This window comes from Primulina tabacum, chromosome 18 (genome assembly GCF_025594145.1).
Source record: "Primulina tabacum isolate GXHZ01 chromosome 18, ASM2559414v2, whole genome shotgun sequence".
Classification (NCBI taxonomy): domain Eukaryota; kingdom Viridiplantae; phylum Streptophyta; class Magnoliopsida; order Lamiales; family Gesneriaceae; genus Primulina; species Primulina tabacum.
The window spans coordinates 2,949,638-2,972,542 of NC_134567.1; the positions used below are offsets into that span (position 1 = coordinate 2,949,638).

General features: G+C 34.0%; 2 protein-coding genes across 2 annotated transcripts; both read left to right on the forward strand.

The window, feature by feature from the left end:
• The first annotated feature begins 7,364 nt into the window (after positions 1-7,364).
• On the forward strand, positions 7,365-8,423 carry LOC142532904 (heavy metal-associated isoprenylated plant protein 12-like). The gene is made up of 3 exons (XM_075639449.1): positions 7,365-7,523; positions 7,635-7,710; positions 7,815-8,423. Exons 1-3 carry the CDS (start codon positions 7,518-7,520, stop codon positions 8,153-8,155), a joined length of 423 nt encoding a protein of 140 aa, XP_075495564.1. The 5' UTR covers positions 7,365-7,517; the 3' UTR covers positions 8,156-8,423.
• Positions 8,424-17,637: 9,214 nt separating this feature from the next.
• LOC142533517 (uncharacterized) lies at positions 17,638-22,710 on the forward strand. The gene is made up of 13 exons (XM_075640328.1): positions 17,638-17,821; positions 17,902-18,151; positions 18,224-18,370; positions 18,685-18,736; positions 18,905-19,079; positions 19,285-19,367; positions 19,616-19,825; positions 20,533-20,649; positions 20,770-20,926; positions 21,096-21,203; positions 21,592-21,657; positions 21,747-21,964; positions 22,576-22,710. Exons 1-13 carry the CDS (start codon positions 17,767-17,769, stop codon positions 22,663-22,665), a joined length of 1,728 nt encoding a protein of 575 aa, XP_075496443.1. The 5' UTR covers positions 17,638-17,766; the 3' UTR covers positions 22,666-22,710.
• The last annotated feature ends 195 nt before the right edge of the window (positions 22,711-22,905 follow it).

A 22,905-nucleotide genomic window follows, 5' to 3' on the forward strand; every position in this document is an offset into this window, starting at 1 on the left:
GTATGCTTCCGCTTAAGATTTCAATCAAATTCTTAATGATTTAGCATGACGGATTCTGCGATTTATGGGTTTTCCCCAACAAGTGGTATCAGAGCCACTCATGCTTGACCATTGTTTAAAGTTTTTGGATATGATTTGGATCCAGATCTGTAAAAGAAAATTTTGTTTAAAACTTTTCCGTTATGTCTTCAGATCTGAAAATTTTTTGATATAGCTTCAGATCTGAAAAATATTTTGATATGGTTTCAGATCTGAAATTTTTTTTTCATATGGTTTCAGATCTGGAAAATATTTTGGTTGAAAAACCAAATCTTTTAAAGTTTCAGTTTTGGTAAAAAGATTTGATTGTAAATTTTAAAGATTTGATATAAGATTTCGATTTTCCTTCCAGTTTTGTTCAACAAAATATTTTAGAGGAAAATCGAAAAGTCTGATAAAAGTTTTTTTGTTTTTTTAAAAAAAAAGGTACGGATTCGGGTCGGGTCGTACGGAACCGTGTCGACCCGACCCATACGGAATTTCCGAAATTTTAAAAAAAAATTTGTTTCATGTTTATTCGGTTGAGGTTAAATATTCATTAATTCAAATAATGATAAGGTTATATGTATTTTTAAAATTGATTAATTGAAATAAAATGTCGCCAAAGCGACCTCTTTTATGGAAATTAATTTTATTTTGAAATACAAAAGGATTTTAGGTACATGTGATTTATATGAATATTGATCGGCCCAAAAGAAGGTTAATGTTTAATATAATTACATATGCACTTGTGGTGGTAAACATGTGATAGTTGTTCGGTTTTTCATGTGAATAATAAATCGGCCCAAAGAAAGGTTGTTATTTGACATGATATATACTATCAGTGTTTGACTGCTGCACCAGGATATCACTTACAAGTTAATGTTTTGTCCAAAGATGAAACATTAATGGAGTGCACGATATTCTGTTTATGAGGTTTACATTATTTGAATTTATTGATTATCTTATTTGGATATTTGGTTGAGCATGTATGTTTTGTTTTTGTTCTCTGTTCAGATTTGACTCCTGCAAATATTCATTCCAACATAAATTCTATTCCTATGTTAAATGGCTCGAATTTTAAATCGTGGCAAGAGAATTTATTGATAGTTCTCGGAGTCGTGGATTTAGACCTTGCGATAAAGATTGACTCTCCTCCCGCTATTACGGATAAGAGTACCTCTGATGAAAAGAGGGAGTTTGAAAGATGGGAGAGATCGAATCGCATGTGTATGATGATCATGAAGATGGTCATTCTAGAAACATTCAGGGGCACAATGTCTAGCGATATTGTTACAGCTAAGGCTTTCCTTCAAGACCTCGAAAAAAGGTTTGCTAAAAGTGAAAAGCCTGAAATTGGTACACTTTTGGCAAGCCTCGTTTCAATGAGGTACAGAGGTAAGGGCAACATCAGGGAATGCATTATGGAAATGTACCATCTTGCTTCAAGATTAAAAGCACTGAAGCTTGACCTCTCTGAGGACTTGCTAGTGCATCTGGTTTTGATATCTCTTCCTCCTCAGTTTAACCAGTTCAATGTGAGCTATAACTGTCAGAAAGAGACTTGGTCTCTGAATGAGCTCATCTCGCACTGTGTCCAGGAAGAGGAAAGGTTGAAGCAAGACAAGACAGAAAGTGCTTATTATGCCTCTATCTCGAAGGTTAAAGAAGAGAAAAGGAAGGATAAAGAAGCTGCGGATACACAGCCTCCGAAGAAACAACAGAAGAATCCTAGTGATTCTCAAAGTTCTGGTTGTTTTTTTTGTGGCAATGATGGGCATATGAAGAAGCAGTGCAGTAATTATCACGCTTGGTGTGCTAAGAAACGTATACTTCTGAATATGGTTTTTTCTGATATTAATTTAACTTCAGTGCCTAGACACACGTGGTGGATAGATTCTGGTGCAACAACTCACATCAGTGTGTCTATGCAGAGTTGCTTGGATTGCCAAAAACCAAGTGATGCTGAAAGATTCATCTATGTTGGTGACGAATTTGGTTATTCTTGTTCTTTTAGAAATGGAATATTCAATTTGTTTCTCGATTCAAAATTGGTTGGTTCTGTTTCTTTATCTGGATACGATAATCTTTATTCTTTGGATGTCATTGCTTCATTTAATGAATCCCTGCAAACAAGTAGAGGCACTAAAAGAAAATTAACCAGTGAGAATTCAGCTACGTTATGGCACAAAAGATTGGGTCATATCTCTGAAAAGAGAATAAGGAGACTTGTGTCAGACAAAATTCTCAAACATTTAGATTACACAGATTTTAATAATTGTGTTAATTGTATAAAGAGAAAACAAACCAACAAAAGGAGATTTGAAGCCAATAGGTGTTCAGGCTTCTTAGAACTTATACATACTGATATTTGTGGACCATTCCCTTCGGCTTCTTGGAATGGTCAACAGTATTTTATAACATTCACAGACGATTTTTCAAGATATGGCTTCATTTATCTCATTCATGAAAATGCACAGTCATTGGATGTGTTCAAAAGCTGTAAAGCTGAAGTTGAAAATCAACTTGGCTTAAAGATTAAAAGCGTTAGATCTGACCGTGGTGGTGAATATTATGGTAGATAAGACGGTTCAGGTGAACAACGTCCAGGACCTTTTGCTAGATTCCTGGAGGAATGCGGTATCGTCCCACAGTACACTATGCTGGGTTCACCCACTATGAATGGTGTTGCTGAAAGACGAAACAGAACGCTTAAGGACATGGTGAGGAGTATGATCAGTCATTCTACTTTATCAGAATCACTCTGGGGAGAAACACTAAAGATCGCAGCATATATCCTCAATAAAGTTCCAACTAAGGCAGCGACCAAAAGCCCTTATGAACTTTGGACGGGTAAAATGCCCAGTCTTAAGCATCTGCATGTTTGGGGATGTCCAGCTGAGGCAAGACCTTACAAGCCTAATGAAAAGAAACTGGACTCAAGGACGGTTAGTTGTTATTTTATTGAATACTCTGAAGGATCCAGAGGGTACAAGTTTTATGATCCCACAAGTAACTCGATTTTTGAGTCAGGAAATGCCCGGTTCTTTGAGGATGTTGAGTTTGCGAGGGGAGATAAAGTAAGAGATATTGTCTTTGAAGAGGAATATGTAAATATTCCCACAGGTGTCTTGGACATTGTTCAGGATTACATCCCTCATTTTGACCAAGACACAATATAGAGATCCTCCCATTTCAGATGAACAAACTCAAGTACCTCCAGAACCTATGCCATTAAGGAGATCCACTAGAGAGCGGAGAAATGCAGTGTTAGATGATTACATTGTATTTCTTCAAGAACATGAGGCAGACATTGGATTGATGGAGGATGATCCTATTAACTTCCTTCAAGCCTTGGAAAGTTCTAACTCACAAAAGTGGAATGATGCCATGAATGAGGAGATAAAGTTGATGAAGGACAATGACGTATGGGATCTTATCTCATTGCCTAAAGGTACGAAGCCCATTGGTTGCAAATGGATATTTAAAACCAAGAGGGATTCGAAAGGCAATGTGGAAATATATAAGGTTTGTCTTGTCTCTAAAGGCTTTACACAGAAAGAAGCCATTGATTATAAAGAGACTTTCTCTCCGGTTTCTTCGAAAGACTCTTTAAGGATTATAATGGCTTTGGTGGCGCATTTCGATCTTGAGCTTCATCAGATGGATGTAAAGACCGCGTTTCTAAATGGTGACATTGATAAAACGATTTATATGGTGCAGCCAGAAAATTTTGTGTCCAAAGACACAAATAATATGGTTTGCAAATTAAAGAAATTCATCTATGGGCTCAAGCAAGCATCTCGACAATGGTATTTCAAATTTCATCAAGAAATCATCTCGTTTGGTTTTGAGATGAATTTGGTCGATGATTGTGTGTATCATAAGTTCAGTGGGAGTAAGCATATTTTTCTGGTTTTATATGTTGATGACATTCTGCTCGTTAGTAACGATATAGAGTTGTTGCATGAAACCAAGAGTTTTCTAGCTAAGAATTTTGAGATGAAAGATCTTGGTGATGCATCTTTTGTACTGGGTATTCAGATACATCGGGATCGTTCTCGGGGTATTCTTGGATTATCTCAGAAAAGCTATATCAAGAAAGTTCTCAAGCGATACGGGATGCAAGATTGTAAACCAACAGATACCCCTGTGGCTAAGGGAGACAAATTTAGTCTCAAACAATGCCCAAAGAATGATTTTGAGGAAAAAGAAATGTAGAAGGTTCCCTATGCATCTGCAGTGGGAAGTTTGATGTATGCTCAGGTTTGTACACGTCCAGATATTGCGTACGTGACAGGAATGTTGGGGCGATATTTAAGTAATCCAGGAGTGGAACATTGGAAAGCAGTCAAAAGGGTTTTACGGTACCTATAGATAACAAAAGATTACATGCTCACATATCGGAGGTTGGATCAGCTTAAGATCATTGGGTATACTGACTCCGATTTTGCTGGATGCCAAGATAGTATGAAATCTACGTCAGGCTAGATCTATCTCCTTGCTGGAGGTGCCATTTCCTGGAAGAGTTCTAAACAGTCTCTTATAGCTTCTTCCACCATGGCAGCTGAGTTTGTAGCGTGTTATGAGACATCCAATCATGAAATATGGCTGCAAAATTTTGTCACAGGACTGCGCATTGTTGATGGCATTGAAAGGCCACTAAGATTACATTGTGACAATAAATCAGCAGTTATGTATTCCAATAACAACAGGAGCTCGACGAAGTCAAAACACATTGACATCAAGTTTCTGGTTGTTAAAGAAAGAATTCAGAGTGGAAAGTTGTCTATTGAGCATATCGGTACAAACTCCATGGTTGCGGATCCGCTTACTAAGGGACTACCACCCAAACAGTTTCATGAGCACACTGCTAGTATGGGTGTTTTGTCAATTGAGGAAATTCAGTTTTAGTGGGAGTTTGTTATTTTAAATGCTTTTCAGTTGTAGAAATTTTAGTTACAGTTATGTAAATTTATTTTTTACAGAAATAAATTTCAAGTTAAGTCACACTCTGATTATGATTTAAAGTTTGATCTCAATAAGGTTAAAGGGAGGACTAGTTGGAATAGGCATGTTACGGTCACATTGCATGAAATTTCCATGCTACACATCCACTTCATGATCCATGTCGTTCAGTTGTGTTGGCATATGTGACCATTGATGGGTATAGTTACCTTGAGTGTAGCGAAGACTGCTTTGATCTTATGTTAATGTGATTGATGGACCGGATTGGTTATAGATACATTTCGGAATGACAACAATTTTGAGCTCATAAGGTTTTTTTCACAAACATAATTATAAAGTTGCACATATAGCCCAAGTGGGAGATTGTTGGATCAATTTATTTATATGAGCTTATATGTGAATAATTATGTGTTATGGGTTATCTGTTAAGTTAAGCCCAAAATAAAGTGATCAATTAATGTTTCGGGTTATTAGGCTTTAATGTATCTAATGGGTTGTGGGTCTTTAATGTGTAGAGAAATAAGTGTAATTTCTGTTTTTATGATGAGTTAAAACATAAATATCAGAAGATATTGATAAACATTATCTATAAATATGGGTCATGGTCCCCAGATCTCGTTTTATCACTTTCACTATTCTCTCACCAATTAAGAAAGAAAATAGTTCTGAAGAGAAACTAAAGGATTCTCTCAAGGAAAGAGCGCGTAGATCTGGAAGATCAAGACACGTTCTAAATAATTCAGGATCATGGCTTCAGGTACGCTTCCGCTTAAGATTTCAGTCAAATTCTTAATGATTTAGCATGATGGATAGCCTACTCATATTTAAGATAATGTTAATTGAGAAAGACTCAATTTAACTGGCAGTTATTTTACCTACCCTTCAACTACGATAAAAATTCAATAGTATATCAAAGTTAACATGTGCATAAGAATATGCATTCGTGCATCATGATCAGACACAACTCCTTTGGCGAACCTGCGAAAAATCTTGCAGATGATAGGACTGGCAAGCCGAATATTGTTGAGTAATGTTTCTGTGAGGAAGACTTCTTTCAAAAAGAAGAGAAACGTGGAAAATTTAAAAGGATATAATGAATTTTGTTTATCTTGAAGATTGACCAAGTGTTTGAAGAGATCGGATCATATTTTTGCTAGATAAAATTAAAAAGTAATTTGTTTTCTTACTGCCGATCTTTACGATTTGCTTGTAATTATATGAAAACGACAAGTAATGAAGAGAAGATAGAAAAATTCGGTGGCCTAACTTGTGGTGGTGTGAGAAAATATTCTCGGACATCGTATAATCAATCGATCTTAATACGGAACATAAATTTCACTTAAATATTATAAGATATGCTCTGTAGGTCTGTATTTCCGGTCTTCTCCCTCGAATCCATGTCTTCTCGTATATATCTCTCAATTTACCATCTCATATGAATCAAGTGACCACCTCTAACTACATACGGTGATAACCTTTTCAAGGGAAACAAAGATATAAGAATTTCACTGTCCGATATCTATTGAAACAATGTTGTGAATTAAAAGTGGAAGAATTAGAGCATAAAACAATGAGTTTTCAAATATGAAGAAGGTTATATTGGTCTTTTAGCAGGGTATAGGAGATTTAACCAAAAAAAAAAAAAAAATCAGTTATAATGGAGACTGGTGGCTAAAATATTTATCCTTGTCTTAGGATTGAACCTACTTTAAGTTCTGACTTTATTTCCAATAATTAAGAAAATTCTTTTAAGAATATAATATATATGGTAAAAATATAACATAAATAATATTAGAAATACAACTAATATATATTTACATAAAATATATAGGAGAATTTTACTAAACCAATATATCATAAGATTTTGATAAATGAAAATTTTGATTTAAATTTTTTGTGTTGTACGAATATAGTCGTACATGAAGGTGTTTAAAAAAATATCTATAGACGATGATTATTTTTGAGATATTAAATGGTAACAATATACTTTGGGTGAAGAAAAACGTAATTATTCAAGAATGTTAATTTTTTTTTCCGTGAAATGAAAATATTTTAAAAATTAAATTGGGATTCCTAATTATGTGGGAGGCGTACAATCGAAAAACAAATTTTTATAAGAAGAAAATAAAAAAATAATAATAATATTTAAATTCATTTTAGTATTAAAAAACATTTTTTCCTCTGAATTGGATTCAAAATTTACTCTTGTTAATAATTGAACAGAGATCGTTCCAAATTTGAACTTCTCGTGACCATTCCCGGTTCCACGAAGCTTCGAATACGTCGGTTCATGATCGAGTCAACAACTTCGACTGGACCGTAGATCTTGACCCAGTTGACTCGGTCTCCTTGCATCTTCAATTATTAACCTTGAGCTGTGCTATATAAAGCAACTCCACTCCACTCACTTTGGCAATTCCTATGCAATTTTCTTACGTGATAGTTTCTTTTCTATTCGATACCTTTCGTCTCCACTATTTTCCCATAAATTCTTTGATAATCTTGATCTGGGTAATTTGGAGTAGAAGAAAATGATGGTGGGTTTTTGTCTTGCTCGAATTTGATCTTGGTTTTGTTGTGGTTTGTTATTGTTGTTGGGCGTGTTTTGATTTTAATTGGGATATGCTGTTCTTTCGATTTTCTTGCAGAAAGTTGTGCTGAAATTGGATTTCGCGGATGATAAAACCAAGAAAAAAGCCATGAAGAACATCTCCGGCATCTCAGGTACTGTTACTGTGTTGAAAATCAACCGCAGAAAATCCATTGTTTCGACGAATAATTTTGCTTAGTCTCTGGGTCTCGGTTTTCTTTTTTTTTTTTTTTTGTAGGGATTGAGTCGATTGCTATGGATTCGAAGGACAAGAAGTTGACTGTCACCGGAGATATTGACCCGGTGGCGATGGTGGCGAAGCTGAGGAAGCTCTGCCACACGGAAATAGTCACCGTCGGGCCGGCGAAGGAGCAAGAGAAGAAGAAGGAGGAGCCCAAGAAAAAGGATGGACCCAAAGAAGATGAGGCGGCCCAAATGGTCAAGGCTTATCATGCTTACAATCAACAACACCCTTATTACTATCAATCTCAGCATCAGCCTTATTCGAATCCTCAGGCGGCGCCGGCGTATTATGCTCGGAGTCCGGAGGAGGATCCAAATGGTTGTGTTATTTGCTAAATCACACCCCACCCCTCTCCTCTTTCACAAAAAAAAAAAAAAAAAAAAAAAAGGAGAGAGAATTCAGTGTTTTGGGTTTTAGTAGCATCAGGAAAGGATAATTAATTAGTTTGTTGTAATGATTGCATAACTTATAGTAAATATGTGTGAATTTAATGATGTCAAAAGATCTTCCATGAGATGATAGAATAGGATGGATCATCCTTAAAAAGTCTTTAATGATGTAAAGATAAGAATAATGAGTCTTTGAATCAGTTGAATTAGTTGATATATTTGTCTTGCAAAATTAATCGAATCGTCTCTGAGATGTCTTTCTTTTTGAAATTTTTGTGACAACAATTATTCTTCCAACGGTTTGATTTGATTAAATGAATTGTTAATCATTTTTCTGGTGTTGGTTGATGATGTTGTTGGGATAATATAATAAAATCGAATCATATTTTTATAATATATATATATATATATATATATATATATATATTCTTGGATTTTTAAGCACGTGTACATGCTCTCAGTCGTAGAAACTCTTTTGATAATTATAAGAAAAATCTGTTTCATACACAATTTATAAACCCTTGGAATCGATAGTGATATTCTCGTAAACAAATAATATAACAGAAACGAAGATAATTTGTTGTCAGCCACCTATTTATTATTTATTATATTTCCAGTATTCATCTGAGGTGATTGATTAGTTGACGATGATTGATTTGCTTCTTTGATTCGAAAAAATAAAGACTTTTGTGCATAATAATAATAATACACTTGAAATTTGTCAGACTTGAAAGTTGAAATGAAAATACCTATTGGAATTTAAAGATGGAACGATGGTGATTAAGGCCATGTTTAAGACTCCATCAAAATAATGGAAAACACCATTTTAATGTAGTTTTTTTTTTCTTTTAATGAGAGCTGCGTCAAAATAACGCAGCCTCACTACTTTGCGTTAAATAAATTTGACGCAGAAGAGAGATTTGTTATTTTTTTAAAAAAAAATTATTATAAATATTATTATTTTTATTTTTAAAAATTATTATAAATTTAAAAATAATAATATTTTATTTTTAAAATATTTATTTATGTGAGTTATTATTAATTAAGGACTAATTTGATTTAATGATTTATAATTAATGTAATTTTAATACAAATACAAAAAATTAATATAACAATATAATTCATAAAAAAATTGAAATACAAATACAACTTGAAACACATAATTCAAATACAAATACAAATGAAAATACAAAGACAGTAATCAAAAGGAAAATATATTTAGAAGATAAACAAAATAGAGAATCAATAATCTGGTAAATTTGATCAGGATCTTCCATAATCACCCAAATATTTTTCAAATGTGACAACATCTTGTTGTCAGTGTCTTTCTCTTTTTTGCATAATTTTTGTTCTTTCAATTCGAATTATTTCACGTATTTTTGGATCGGCAATTATGCTTAAATCCATGTACAGAACTCTATTTTGTATTCTCCTCTTGAAGGGCAGCCAATGCTATTTCTTGTTGTCGAGTTTCAATTTTCTTTTATTGATTTTCCAATTTCAATTTATCATTTTGCAACTTTAGCATTTGAATATTATTATGTTGTTAAAGTTCAGTGGAGCTCTTTTCTAGTATATTCATAAGATTGTGACGTCTTTGTTTTATCGTAGATAATAATTTTGAAATGTTGTCATCTTGTTTTCTTTGATTTAGCTTTTTTAAGTCCAATAGTTCGCTCGGATGAAGTGTCACCTGCATTTTCATCACTGCTTAAATTAATTGAAAATGAATGCAATTCAGGAGAACCCGATATTGGAGTCTCTGGTGTCTGAATTTCTGATTGTGACGAATATAAGTTTGTGACATGAATTTTAGGTACTGGACTCGATGGATTGATGTCACTTGAGAATTTTTCAATATCTTTCATAATAGTCCACACACAATCAAATTTGAATCCTTTACTATAATTAGAATCTTGCATGAACAGATCTTTTGCTCTATTGAACTGCACGGAAATACACGACTCGTATAAGAGTTTAAACTAGTTAAAAAAATAATCTATATAAAAAAAATTACAATATCATCTTCAGATGCACCACTGGTTTGAGAGTTTCAATTTGACGAATGCATCCTCTTAATCTTCCAAAGTGATGGAGTACTTTTCATGCGACACTGCAATGATCTTTTGTTACGTAGTTTTAGAGAGTTTGGTTTGGTGATGTAGTAAGCTTCTTCGACACGAGTCCAAAATTGATATTGGATTGGTTTATACATATGATACGATTTTGTGTTATGTCAAGATATACATGAAGATAAAACGCAAAACGATTGTATGAATGTTGTTGAGCATTTTGAAAACAAAAGAAAAGAAATTTTAAATGTTATAGCTCAAGAGAAAGAGTTGGTTGTTGCGTACATTATCCAACAAGAGCAAGGAACACATAAGGGTTCATTTCCAGGTCACGTATTCATCCATCGTGATTGGAAAATCGTCGATCGTAATTTGTTCAATGATTACTTTACTGAGAATCCAACATATAATGAAAGCAATGTTTCAAAGATGATTTCGAGTGTCTCGAAATTTGTTCTTTCGTATCGTTGCTGCGGTAAAGAATCATGATGCTTATTTCACACAATGAAATGATGGTGTGGGGGCGGCTTGGTCTATCGACAATTCAAAAAACGACAGCCGCATTGCGAATTCTAGAATGCTTTAACCGCGGATGCTACTGATGAATATATCAAAATTGGAGAATCTACTGCATTAATTGAGTGTATGCAACGAATTTTTCGGATTATAGTGGAAGTTTTTCCAGAACAATACTTGAGATCACCCACATCCAAAGATGTCGCCAGACTACTATATATTGGTGAACAACGAGGATTCTCGGGAATGTTGGGAAGTCTCGACTGTATGCACTGGAATTGGAAAAATTGCCCCACGTCTTGAGCGGGTCAATATGCAGGTCGTAGTGGTTCTCTAACAATCATTTTAGAAGCAGTAGCTGATTATGATCTTTGGATATGGCATGCATATTTTGGTATGCCCGGATCCAATAATGACATAAATGTTTTGGAGGCGTCTGATCTATTCTCCAATCTTGCACTAGGTATTGCTCCTACTGCTCATTATAGAATTGGACAAAAAGAATATGATATGAGATATTATTTAGCTGATGATATTTATCTGAAATGGTCAACTATTGTGCAAGGCATTCACGATCCAAGGGGTCCGAAAAAGAAATATTTTGCAATGAAACAAGAATCTTGTAGAAAAGATGTGGAACGCGCATTTGGCGTTCTTCAATCACGATTTGCAATTGTAGCATTCCCAGTACTTGGTTGGAAGAAACGCATTTACATGACATAATGAAATCATGTATCATAATACACAATATGATTATCGAAGATGAACGTGACCTCTGTGCACCCATTCAAGATGCGAGAGAAGTACGTATAAATGGTTGTTGATGAGCATATCAAATTTCAAGAATTTCTCAGTCGATATAAAAGAATAAAAGACAAAGATGCTCATTTCGCACTATGAAATGTTTTAATTGATCATTTGTGGTATAAATATAGTCATTCAAATGTTTGAAATTGTATTCTTATTATATTTGAAGTTGTATCTATATTATGTTTAAATTTCTATTCATATTTTTCATTTTAAATAATTTTCTTATATTAATTCATATTATATATAATCTAAATTATATTATATAATTAAATTATAAACTTAAATATTATTATTTAAATTTATTAATAATAAAACATTAGTCATAATTAAAAATATATTAAATAAAATGTAATAATTAATACATGTAAAATAAAAAGAATATTTCGAGAAATTTTTTTTGTATAAGATTTGAAATAAATGAGTTGAAGATGAATGTTATATTGGTGCAGAAATCATACTATTTTAGTGTAAAATATATATTAAAATAGATTTTATGGTTGAAGATGAGTGATATTTTTATCCCAAGATCCCAAATGCATCTTTTCCCGATTCTCATAATATATGTAATATACACACACACATACATACATATGTACCCGTACATACATTAAAATAATGTGGAATATTATAGATTTTAGTGGACAAAGTTTGTCGGTGTCACGTGGATCCATAGGTTTGAAGCAAAATGGCTACATTTTGTCGGTGTATATATATATATATGAAAATTTTAGCCAATTTTTTCTTTGGATGATTATCTAATAAATTTATAAGATATTTAGGTTAAAAATATGATTATTATACGTTTGAAGATGTTTCGTTATTATAACATCTTTTTAGTATTTTATGATTTAAAATGCAAAATAATTTGAAAGTAATCAAATAACTGTTTTTGAACATATTTATAGGCATATTCCATTTTTAAATATTAAGATAAGATTTTTTTTAAAAAAATTAAGGTGATTTAAGTTACTAATAATTTATCAAACAACTAATTTAAAATTTTATAAATAAAGTATTGTGGATGATTATTAAGATAATATTTTTATTTTATCATGTTATCAAGTGTTCAGACTCTGTAAACGTATTCTATAAATAGAGGTATCGAATAATGAATAAATCATTCTAAGTTATTTTGTGGGGCTCTTAACTCCTAATCGTTATTACAACACAATCTGATTAGGGTTAATTAATTACAGCGAAAAACGAGTTAAAATTTTATTTACGATGAGCCCAAAACATCATATTTGAATACTAAAAATAGTATTTCATCTCACATCATAAAACACGCCCACACGTAATCAATACCAACTACAAACAAACAACTCATATCCTCGGGACATGCCTCGGTATATAGATACATATACATATATACTGAGAAACAAAGCATAAAACCTCAACTCAACAGTGACTCCCTCCAGAAGCGCCCTCTCTGGTCTCCTTATATCCTGGAGTACCTGCCATTGTCTACACACAAAGACAACAACAGCCCCCCTTGGGCGTGAGCAAAACTCCGTATGGAACAATCATCATATATACAACAGATATCTACACGATGATATATGATATGCAATGCATGTATGTCGTGGAGGTATCAGGTCAAATGCTCATCCACTGAGCACATGTCAGAATCAAACGAATCGCTATCAAATCAATGCTCGAGCTGACACACCGACCTCAATCAGGGATACTCATATGATAGCGTCGACAAAGCGCCATCAAATCCCAAATCTCAATCAATCATCGGGGCCACAAATGACTATGCTTTAAGGGTCATATAATACCAAACATAGCATTGTGTTCACAAATCCCAGAATCAAATCAAATCATATCATGGTATCCAAGGATCATAGCTCAACGTGCATGTCATGTATCGATGTATGCATCAAACGATATGTGTTAACAAAATATTTATTTTATACATCGATATTCCAATCACAATGTCATGTATGCCACATCAAGTCATCACATAAGGCATATAGACATATCTTCTCAATCAAATCAATCAAACATATATCATATGATACAGATACCTGTCGTATGTTATCCGGTTGCAACATACCTCAATTCTTCATTTCCAGTTGATGTGGCTTTAGATTTCAGTATAATAATTTATCTACATCAATAACATATTCATTTCAATCAATAATTTCATTCAAATTCAACAATATAAGTTTCAAATATCTTTTGAAACTTCAAAAATTCATATCAAATCAAAATCATAACATAATTCAATTCTGACTTCAAAACTTAGTTTCTTGTCGGTTATTCTACTACATATAGGAATCTCGACTTCAATTACATGTCATTCCAGCACTTTCATATTTAGAGCTGCTGAAACTAGAAGAAATTTACCTCAAAATGAAGTTCTCAACGCAAAGATTCCGAATATATAATTTGTTTCGCGTTTGGATAACGTTTCGAAGTGATTTTGGACGATAGAAATCGATTTCCTTTCTCTTTCTCGAAGTTACTGAATAAGAAATGAACACAAATCTCATTCTTATCCCCACCGCTGTTGCGCTCGGGCGCTAATTCTCGCGTCCGAGCGCGAGACATTCTGTTCCCGAGTGTGACTTACACCGCGCTCGGGCGGTCAATATGTTCCACACTGGCGCTCGGGCGGTCATTTTCTACCGCTCGGGCGCCATACGTTCTGTACAAAATATTGGTCTTGTATTGTATCGGTGTCCGGTTTCTCCACTCAAGCTCTTACAACTTCAATTCTGTTAATTAATCCATATCTAGTACGATATTTCATTATCAACATTATTTTTTCACTTTCATTATCATGATATACATAATCACATAACAAATTCATGAATTATCGATAATCACCATAGGATTTACGATAATACGATACACGGTCCTTACATGTTTTGTCTTCAATATTCTTTACTATTCACATCAATAATATTTCTTAAATTTTTTTCCTCAACATTTTTTTATTACTTATAAACTCTTTTTAACTGTTTGCCGACTTGGTCAAAACAAGTTGTAAGGCGGATAAAGCTAATAATGAGTAAAGACAATTTAGAGTCTAAACTAAAATATTAATTTCTTGAGCCATGATTTTGTAAGAATTAGTTTAATTTGAAGATCAAAAACTTATGTGAGACGGTCTCACAAGTCGTATTTTGTGAGACAGATATCTTATTTGGATCATCCATGGAAAAATATTACTTTTTATGCTAAGAGTATTACTTTTTATTGTGAATATCGGTATGGTTGACCCGTCTCACAGATAAAGATTCGTGAGACCATCTCACAAAAAAACTACTCTAAAAACTCCTGCTTTTGGGGTGAGATAAATGTATTTGTATATAAAAACGCAAAATTTCCTATCTAATCAAAATTTCATATCTGAATTGAAAATTATCAATGGAATCTCAATTTCCAACTTTACTCTCATTTATTTACTGATTGGCCCACGTACTTTTTTGTAACTATTGTAAAATGTTTGCATAAGCCGGCCAATTGATAAATTGAGTAATACTTTGTTGGACAGCAAATGGCAGAAAATGCCTTCGTAGTTTAAGACATGACAGCTGTGTGGAATTGACCCCTCGCTTTTTGAGCTGTTGTTTGATTCTTGTATAAAATTCAATGTCAAATGATCGGAATATACTCCAATGTAATAATATATGGAGTTTGCATGATATGGTTATTTAATAAACTGCTACATCTATGGAAGGATAAAGAAAGGAGTTTAAGTTTGGGTAATTATGTTTGGCTCGAGTTTTTGCGTGCGGGCGTACCAGACACGGATCGTGCTAAAATGTGATAAAAAAATGTTAAAAATCTAACTTTTAATTATGTATCGTGAGTCCCGACATGACTCTTAGTTATAACATGATTGCGACTTAACCAAAATCTAACCAATATATGTAATTAAATAATAAAGAAAATCTATTATTCGAATGACATGAATACAAGAGTATATCACTAAAATTGAAAACTACATTTTTACAAGATAGAAAAGTTGAAATATGAAAGATGGAGGAAATAAACAAAATGCTGGAAGATAGAACTAGAAAAGTCGAACTTAAAATAAAAATTAGAAATTTCTAAATTGAAACTGAAATCACTTATATAATTTGTTTTGATAATTGAGTGTCGATGATGAGTTGTTGTTGTGTTTTCTTCCTGTTAAACCTTGATTCTTCACATTGGTTTAGGCGTCAATTCATTTATTGTGTGGATCCATTATCTTACTACCTACAGCATTAACAACCCCACTAAATGTGAGAGCTCATAAAGTTCATTTCCAGCTCCAATTCAGAACTTGGAATTTTCTAGCATGTAGAGTGCATATTGAGTAGTTTTCTGGTTACTACAATTTTTAAATTGAGATTTGAAGTTATGATGTAAATAAACCTTGTAGTACTTCATATTGGCTTTTTTAGACATTGGAATCATATAATTTCATCAACATATGAATTAGATATGGATTTTATGATGGAACGTGTCAAAACTTAGTCGTGTGGTTAATATTGCGAACAAATTTGTTGGTTTTCAAGAAATATGAGATTTATACACTAGGAGTCTGGAAATATGATTCAAATAAAATTATACAGTTATATGTAATCTTCGAAATCAAATCAAATCAAAATCGTTTAATTTCATTGAGAAGCGAAAAAGTTGTATAAGTTTTACTGAAACTACACATGTACTAGATTATGTTGGCGAGTTGAGTTGATGCAATGTCTTCCATTGAATTCCGGACACAAAAATTGAGATTTTGTGCAAGGTCCAAAATGCGATAATGTAATTTAACTGCATGCAAATCTAAGAAAAATGAAAAATGCCTAATTAAATTATTTTTGAAACGTCTACTGCTAAAATACTACTGAAAGTTTGTTTTTTTGTTTTGAAACTATGGCCGAAAATAAACATACTTATATACATATATAAGCTAACCATGCATTTTATAAAGTCCTCCAACTACTGAATAAAAATTGCTGCATTTAATCAGATCTTAAAAATATAATCAATCTCCTAGTCTATTATTTTAAAAGAAAAACTCAAACATTATACCAAAAGTCTGTCAAATCAACCACGTAACAAAAATTCATAAACATTTAAAAATACTGTTTTGACCCATGCCACGGTAAACATAATGTGTAGAAGAACTACAAGGTCCTCAGGTTTTCATGTGCACCCCTAGCTCAGCCTACTCAGTCTTCAGAGACCCAGTCTCCTCATTCACATGATCACCTGTATCAATCACACCTAGTGAGTCTAAAGACTCAATACACCTTAACCGTTATAACAAATACATATATATATATATATCATGCAACAATGAAAAATATTGTAACCAAAATAAGTTTTGCGATCGTTCAAAAGGATAAACATAAACGTAAATATTATAAATAAATAACCACCAAAAAATAACAATGTACGAAGTCCACTGACCTAGAGGCCCCATATGACATTACAACAAAGTCAGATGAGAAAAATAACATTAAATCAATAACAAATACAAAAAACCATCAAGATATACAAAATATAAGAAAACCTTGTTCTAAATTATCTACAATATTGATTAAATCGAAAGTCTTCTATTTCTCTTTTCGTAGTCGGGCCGAAGAAATAGGTACCACACACACCAAAGGCTGGCCAAAGATATGAGATTCTTCTATTGAACTAAAGCTAGTCCGTGGAAGGAGATAAAAAAGGTAAAAACTTGTGTGAGACGGTCTCACGAGTCGTATTTTGTGATACAGATCTTTTATTTGAGTCATCAATGAAAAAATATTACTTTTTATGCTAAGAATATTACTTTTTATTGTGAATATCGATAGGATTGACCCATTTCACATATAAAGATTCGTGAGACGTCTCACAATAGACTTATTCATGACCGTAACTGTAACAGTCATCGACAGTTAATAAAGATTATGATTAACTGCCGGGATTTTTTGAATCGAAAATTGTGGTCATGTTTTCCCCGCGTGGATGTGGCTGCAGCAAAATAGTTCTGGTGTTAGCATTTATCAATTTAATTTCTTTGAGCCAAGTAGCCGCGGTGCTTCAAAATTTCAATTTCCACACTATCCCATCCCGCTCGAGGCTCAACCTGGAAATCGTCAGCACACAGAACCACCGCCGTGTGCCGCCGTGGACCCGTAGCAGCTCCGCCGGATACCACTAAACTATATGGATGACGTCGATCGTTTGTTCCAATGCTTCAAATGTGGAATCACTCCTCCCGGTACCTTTTCTCTGTACATTTTCCCCCATTTTCATGTAAGAATATATTCAAAATTACAGGTTGATTGTTCTGTGTTTCAGAGTCTGCTATTAGAGAAAGAAGAAAAGAGAAACGAAAACTAAAGCAACAGTTTTCACCACGACAAGAAGCATCTCCAAGTACTGACACTCAAACGGCAAAAATATGTGTAGAATCGAGAAACATTAGCAAACAATTCTCTCCAATTGTGTTTTACGGCTCCCCGCACGCAGTCCCTCCGAAAAGGCCGGTTCATTTGTTGCGATTGCTGTATGAGATTCGTGCTGATCTCGATGGACAAAATAAGTTGAGGTAGAAAGATATGTCCAGTTTTGTGGAAATTGATACAATCATTTTTGCATGATTGAATGAGTTTGTTTTTAGGGAGGAGATATGGAAAACATTTCCAAGACAGGATGAAGCAATGAAATTCGCGAAACAGCATGCGGATGCTCGAGTATTTAGTTACCAGGATCACGTGAATGGTGTGAGAAGGTTCCTTGTTTCGAAATATAAGGAGTTTTGGCAAAGGCAAGTGTTTGCATATATGTTTTATCTTTTTTAGCCTTTGTTTGATTTTGGAGTTGAGAGATGGAGAAATTGCAAAGGAAATCTCATCCTTTGTTTAGTTTTATAGAACAATGTAAGATTTGGAACTATTCTGTCAAATTCGTGCTCATTTTATTGATAATGAAAATTCCAATAGTGTTTTTTCATAAATTTTCCCTTCCTGATTGAATTCTATATCCTAACAGATCTTTCAACCATGTTTGTACATGAATCGTAATGGCTTGTGCCTCTTGCATCTTAATCGTGTTATCGGTTGTTCGTTCCGATCTTTGTAGGTATAAAGGTATGAGTCCTCATTTTCGACACCATTATGAAGTAATTCAAGAGGTAATAACTTTATCCTTCAGGATTTTTTGGAGCTAATCTCAATTGGTTACACTGATCAAGCTTATTTTTTGTGGTGGAAAAAATATTATATGTGCACCTTGACCCTTATTTTTCTGTATGGAGGTGGGGCACTGAAAGCTGTCTTGCTGACTATTGTCATATATTTAGGGACTACCATGCCATTTATATTTTGATTTGGAGTTCAATAAGAGAGTGAACGCTGGTAGAAATGGAGATGAGATGGTAGATCTCCTGCTAATTGTCATCTTTGATGCGCTACTGGAGAAGTATTCTTTTCAAGGAAACCATGATATGGTGGTAGAACTTGATTCATCTACTGAAGGTAAGATGCTTGCAAGGTATCACACTTGGTTTCTTTAAAATGATTCATTTCTTTACTTATTAAACATCAGGCATGGGCCTGAACACTGCTATTATTTATACACACAGAGACATAGCGGATGCGCTGGAGACAGCCTTTAGGAACAAAAATTTACCTGCTATTTTACACATGCTTTCATATGCTCTCTCTGTCTTATTATTGGCAGAAAAGTTCTCTCGACATTTAATAATCTGCATGCCGAAGACTGCTTTCAAAGACAACTCACATGTTGGTGCTTTTGTAGCGGAGGTATTTAAACTGCATAACAGCATTTTGGTACCCCGATATAAATGGATAGCCTCACCATACGGTCATGTACATGTTTACGGAATAGTGATAATTTTCAAGCAATAAATTGTTATGCTTCAAGATTATGAGGAAACACGTGCATCTCATGTAGTGTTTTAAAATATAGGCGTTTTAATATGTCTTTTCAGTTGATTTAGATTTACTTGAGCATGATGTGAAAGCTGCATCTTTTCATGTCTTATGGCCAGATTTGTTCACGAATTTACAATTACAAAGAAAGGGACGCAAATATTCAGAAATTGTTTGTATCCAAGGATTCGAGTTCTGACAGTCAGCACCAACCTTTTGTGGACACTGCCGTCTACTCTAGGAACCGTTGCTTTCGACTGTACTTATCGTCTAAAGCGGGGAAGAAATCAGTTCTTCTTCCTAGTGGACGTTTTAAATGTAAGGATATGGTGAGCAATGTTTTTACCCAACTTCTATAGTTCACTATGCATTTCAAAGTCTTAACTGCATATCTTGTCAACGATAATTGGCTGATTACACTTTACTGCAGCACCTTGGTTCTATGTTCATTGAACAACGACATACACAGACAATCAGACCTGAAGGTCCACAGACATCATATTCTAAAGTAGTGGTCTGAGAATAACAGTTCAGTAATTAATGATAGACAAGAATTTAACCATGTAATTCTTTAGTAAGTTCTGTCATAAGGTGATTAAGTGCAGAGTTTTTCTTTTCGTTTCCTTTTGCTATGGGTGGGAGGAGTGCGTGAGGTTATCCCAGAGTCTTTCAGTTAAAGTTTTTCAATTAAAGCCATGGATCACCATTCATTATTTTTTCTCATTTACTTGTGTAGATGAGCTTATTAAATCTCATTCCTAAACATGAATCAAGCGATTATGTGATCTCGGTGATACCGTGATCTCAACCATGAACCTCCTTTAGAATTTTACGGAGATCTCATCTGAACCTATTGCTTGTGTCAGGATGCTCGTATTAAATACTGTTGACTAATGTGTGGAAATTTTCATAGACGAAAATAAATTTCAAAACTTGATTCATATCCCGCCATAATCCATTCAATTACATCTACAGTTCCGTTTAAATTCTCAAAGTTGCCATGATTCATGATATGATCTTATAAAATATGCGTCAGAATGATGAAGAAGTTTTCGTGACATCCTTGATTTGCAACATGAACTCTGACTGTGAGAAGCTTTTAATTTGCAAAATGGATTTAGACTGTGTGAAGGAATTGCACTTTGGCACTGAGGTACCTTAACCTATCTACACTTTTTTCCTTGTAAATTTTACTGCCACATTCACCAATGCACTATCTCTCACACAGTTAATGATTCAGTTATATTGAAAATCTTTAAATTATTTGTTGCAGAATACCTGCAACACACAAAAACTTTCGGGCTTCCCTAAAAAGTTTGACACAAATGTTTGTACAAGTGATGCTTCAATGACTTATTTAATGGGGAAATCTCCATTTCCAGCAATGGATGATTTTGTTGAAACCATTGCTTCTCACGGAAACGTATCAGGTGCTACTATGGTATACAAAGAAAATTTAAATAATTTTTTTAGTGTGAAGGAACTGAGCACATTTCTTTTTATTTGAGTTGCTATTGTACGTTAATGTTATCTAGAGTTTTGTGCTCTTGGTCTCTCCGCCCTGAAAACAATTCTGACTCACAGCTGACCTGGTGCCAGGAAAAATTCGTAGCTGGTACTGGCTCTCTGAATATGGATTGCTGGTTTATAGCATGTCTAGAAGTCGATACTGCGAACGAATTGGCCGAGAACATAAAAGCAATCATGGTATCTATTTCTGAACTCTTCTCAATTATTATCCTTCAAGAATCTCGTGTTTCATATGTTGCTCTCCTGTAGCTAAACTTAATGAGAGCAATTATGAACAAGATGCAATCAGTTGTTGTCCACTGGTTTATTGATATAGTTGAAATACGGATCTTTGTGATTCAAGAGGCAGCAGCTTATTATCATTCGTAATGATTCAATTTACGGATCAGTTGAAACACATTCTGTTCCTTTACTTGGTTATTGGATCTCTTGGGTCTGGTTTCAGTTATTCGTATTTTGGACTTTATTCTCATCATCATCATTTATTAGGGAACAGAGAAAATACATTAGTATTTTGTAGATAAACTGATTTGGATTTAACACGTAAGCTCTTTTTTTGTTTCAGTTATTTATGTTATTGATCTCAAAAGGGCTGTTTATTATCAAAAGTGCCATGATCCTGATTGCAGAGGTAAGCACTGTTGACAGTTTCTCCTTCCATATTTGAATACATTTCAATATTGTTCAATAAGGTTTTATTTGGCTGGTTGCATTTTCTAGGTTATCGATCTCCTTTGCGACCAATTCCCGATGATCTTTTTCCAGATCCTTCCTTTACTTTCGATCATGCTAGAGACAGTAATGATCATGGACGTACCAGTTCATCCGGTGGTGAAAGTAACAGAGGTAACTGTGAGAAAGAAGAGTGGTGGCTTCAAGTCACCAAAGTTGCTGACCAGGTCGAAAATCTTCAGAAAGCACTGGACCTTACTCGGGTGGTTAGTCTCGCTCGATTCACCAAGTTTTCTAATCCCGAAGTTGCTTTTTGCAATTTTGTTGCCCTGATTATTAATATACTTTGTTTTAAGAGGCAACTGCATATTTCTTCCATACTGTTCTGTTTCATTAATCTTTCTTTCTAACTCCTACGAATTTGTTCCAGCCATATTTAGTAGATTCTCCAAATGTGACGAGTTGCTGCTCACAACTTTGATTGCATTTACCGGCAAGATTAGTTGCTATTCTGATTAGATATTTGGCTTGTGTTTTGCATACATTCTAGATTTTTTGTTGTTTCCATGGCTCTGCCAAAGTGCTTGTCATGTGTACCATGAAAACATTGTTTCAACACACTAAAGATCTTCTCGACTCGAGAGTCCTTGCACAGAGAATAACATTTTTGAAAACTCGGAACCCCTCAATTTCTAAAACTATGTTCACAATTATGCACACTATTTGATCCAACAAAAGCTGAAACAGGCAGACTAACGTCACTCATCTATAGTAATGGATGCCTTATTAGTTTTGAGTAGTTTTCCATATCTTCTCTATTTTTGTATCATACATTTATACTAAGTGGCACCCCTCTTCGTCGGTGTTTGTTTAACAGGACGAAACATTTGAAGATGATGAAAATTGGTGGATGGTTGCTGAAGACACAGCATCCCAAACAGAATTAGCGTACGTTCGACATCATTAGCAACCGCGGAAGACGCGTTTGACCAAAATCTGGAGCACCTGCCTGGTCAGTTTTCTTCGTTCACTAATAAATTATGCATGTTTCACTTCACTAAATTAACTCAACTGTTTTATCTACTCGAAAATAAAATATAATAAAATCGTGCTTAATCCAATTTATGTTAAAATTTAATATATATGCATGCGATGTGTGCTGTGTGCATGATACAAATTATAAATGATTAATTTCAACGGGTCTATT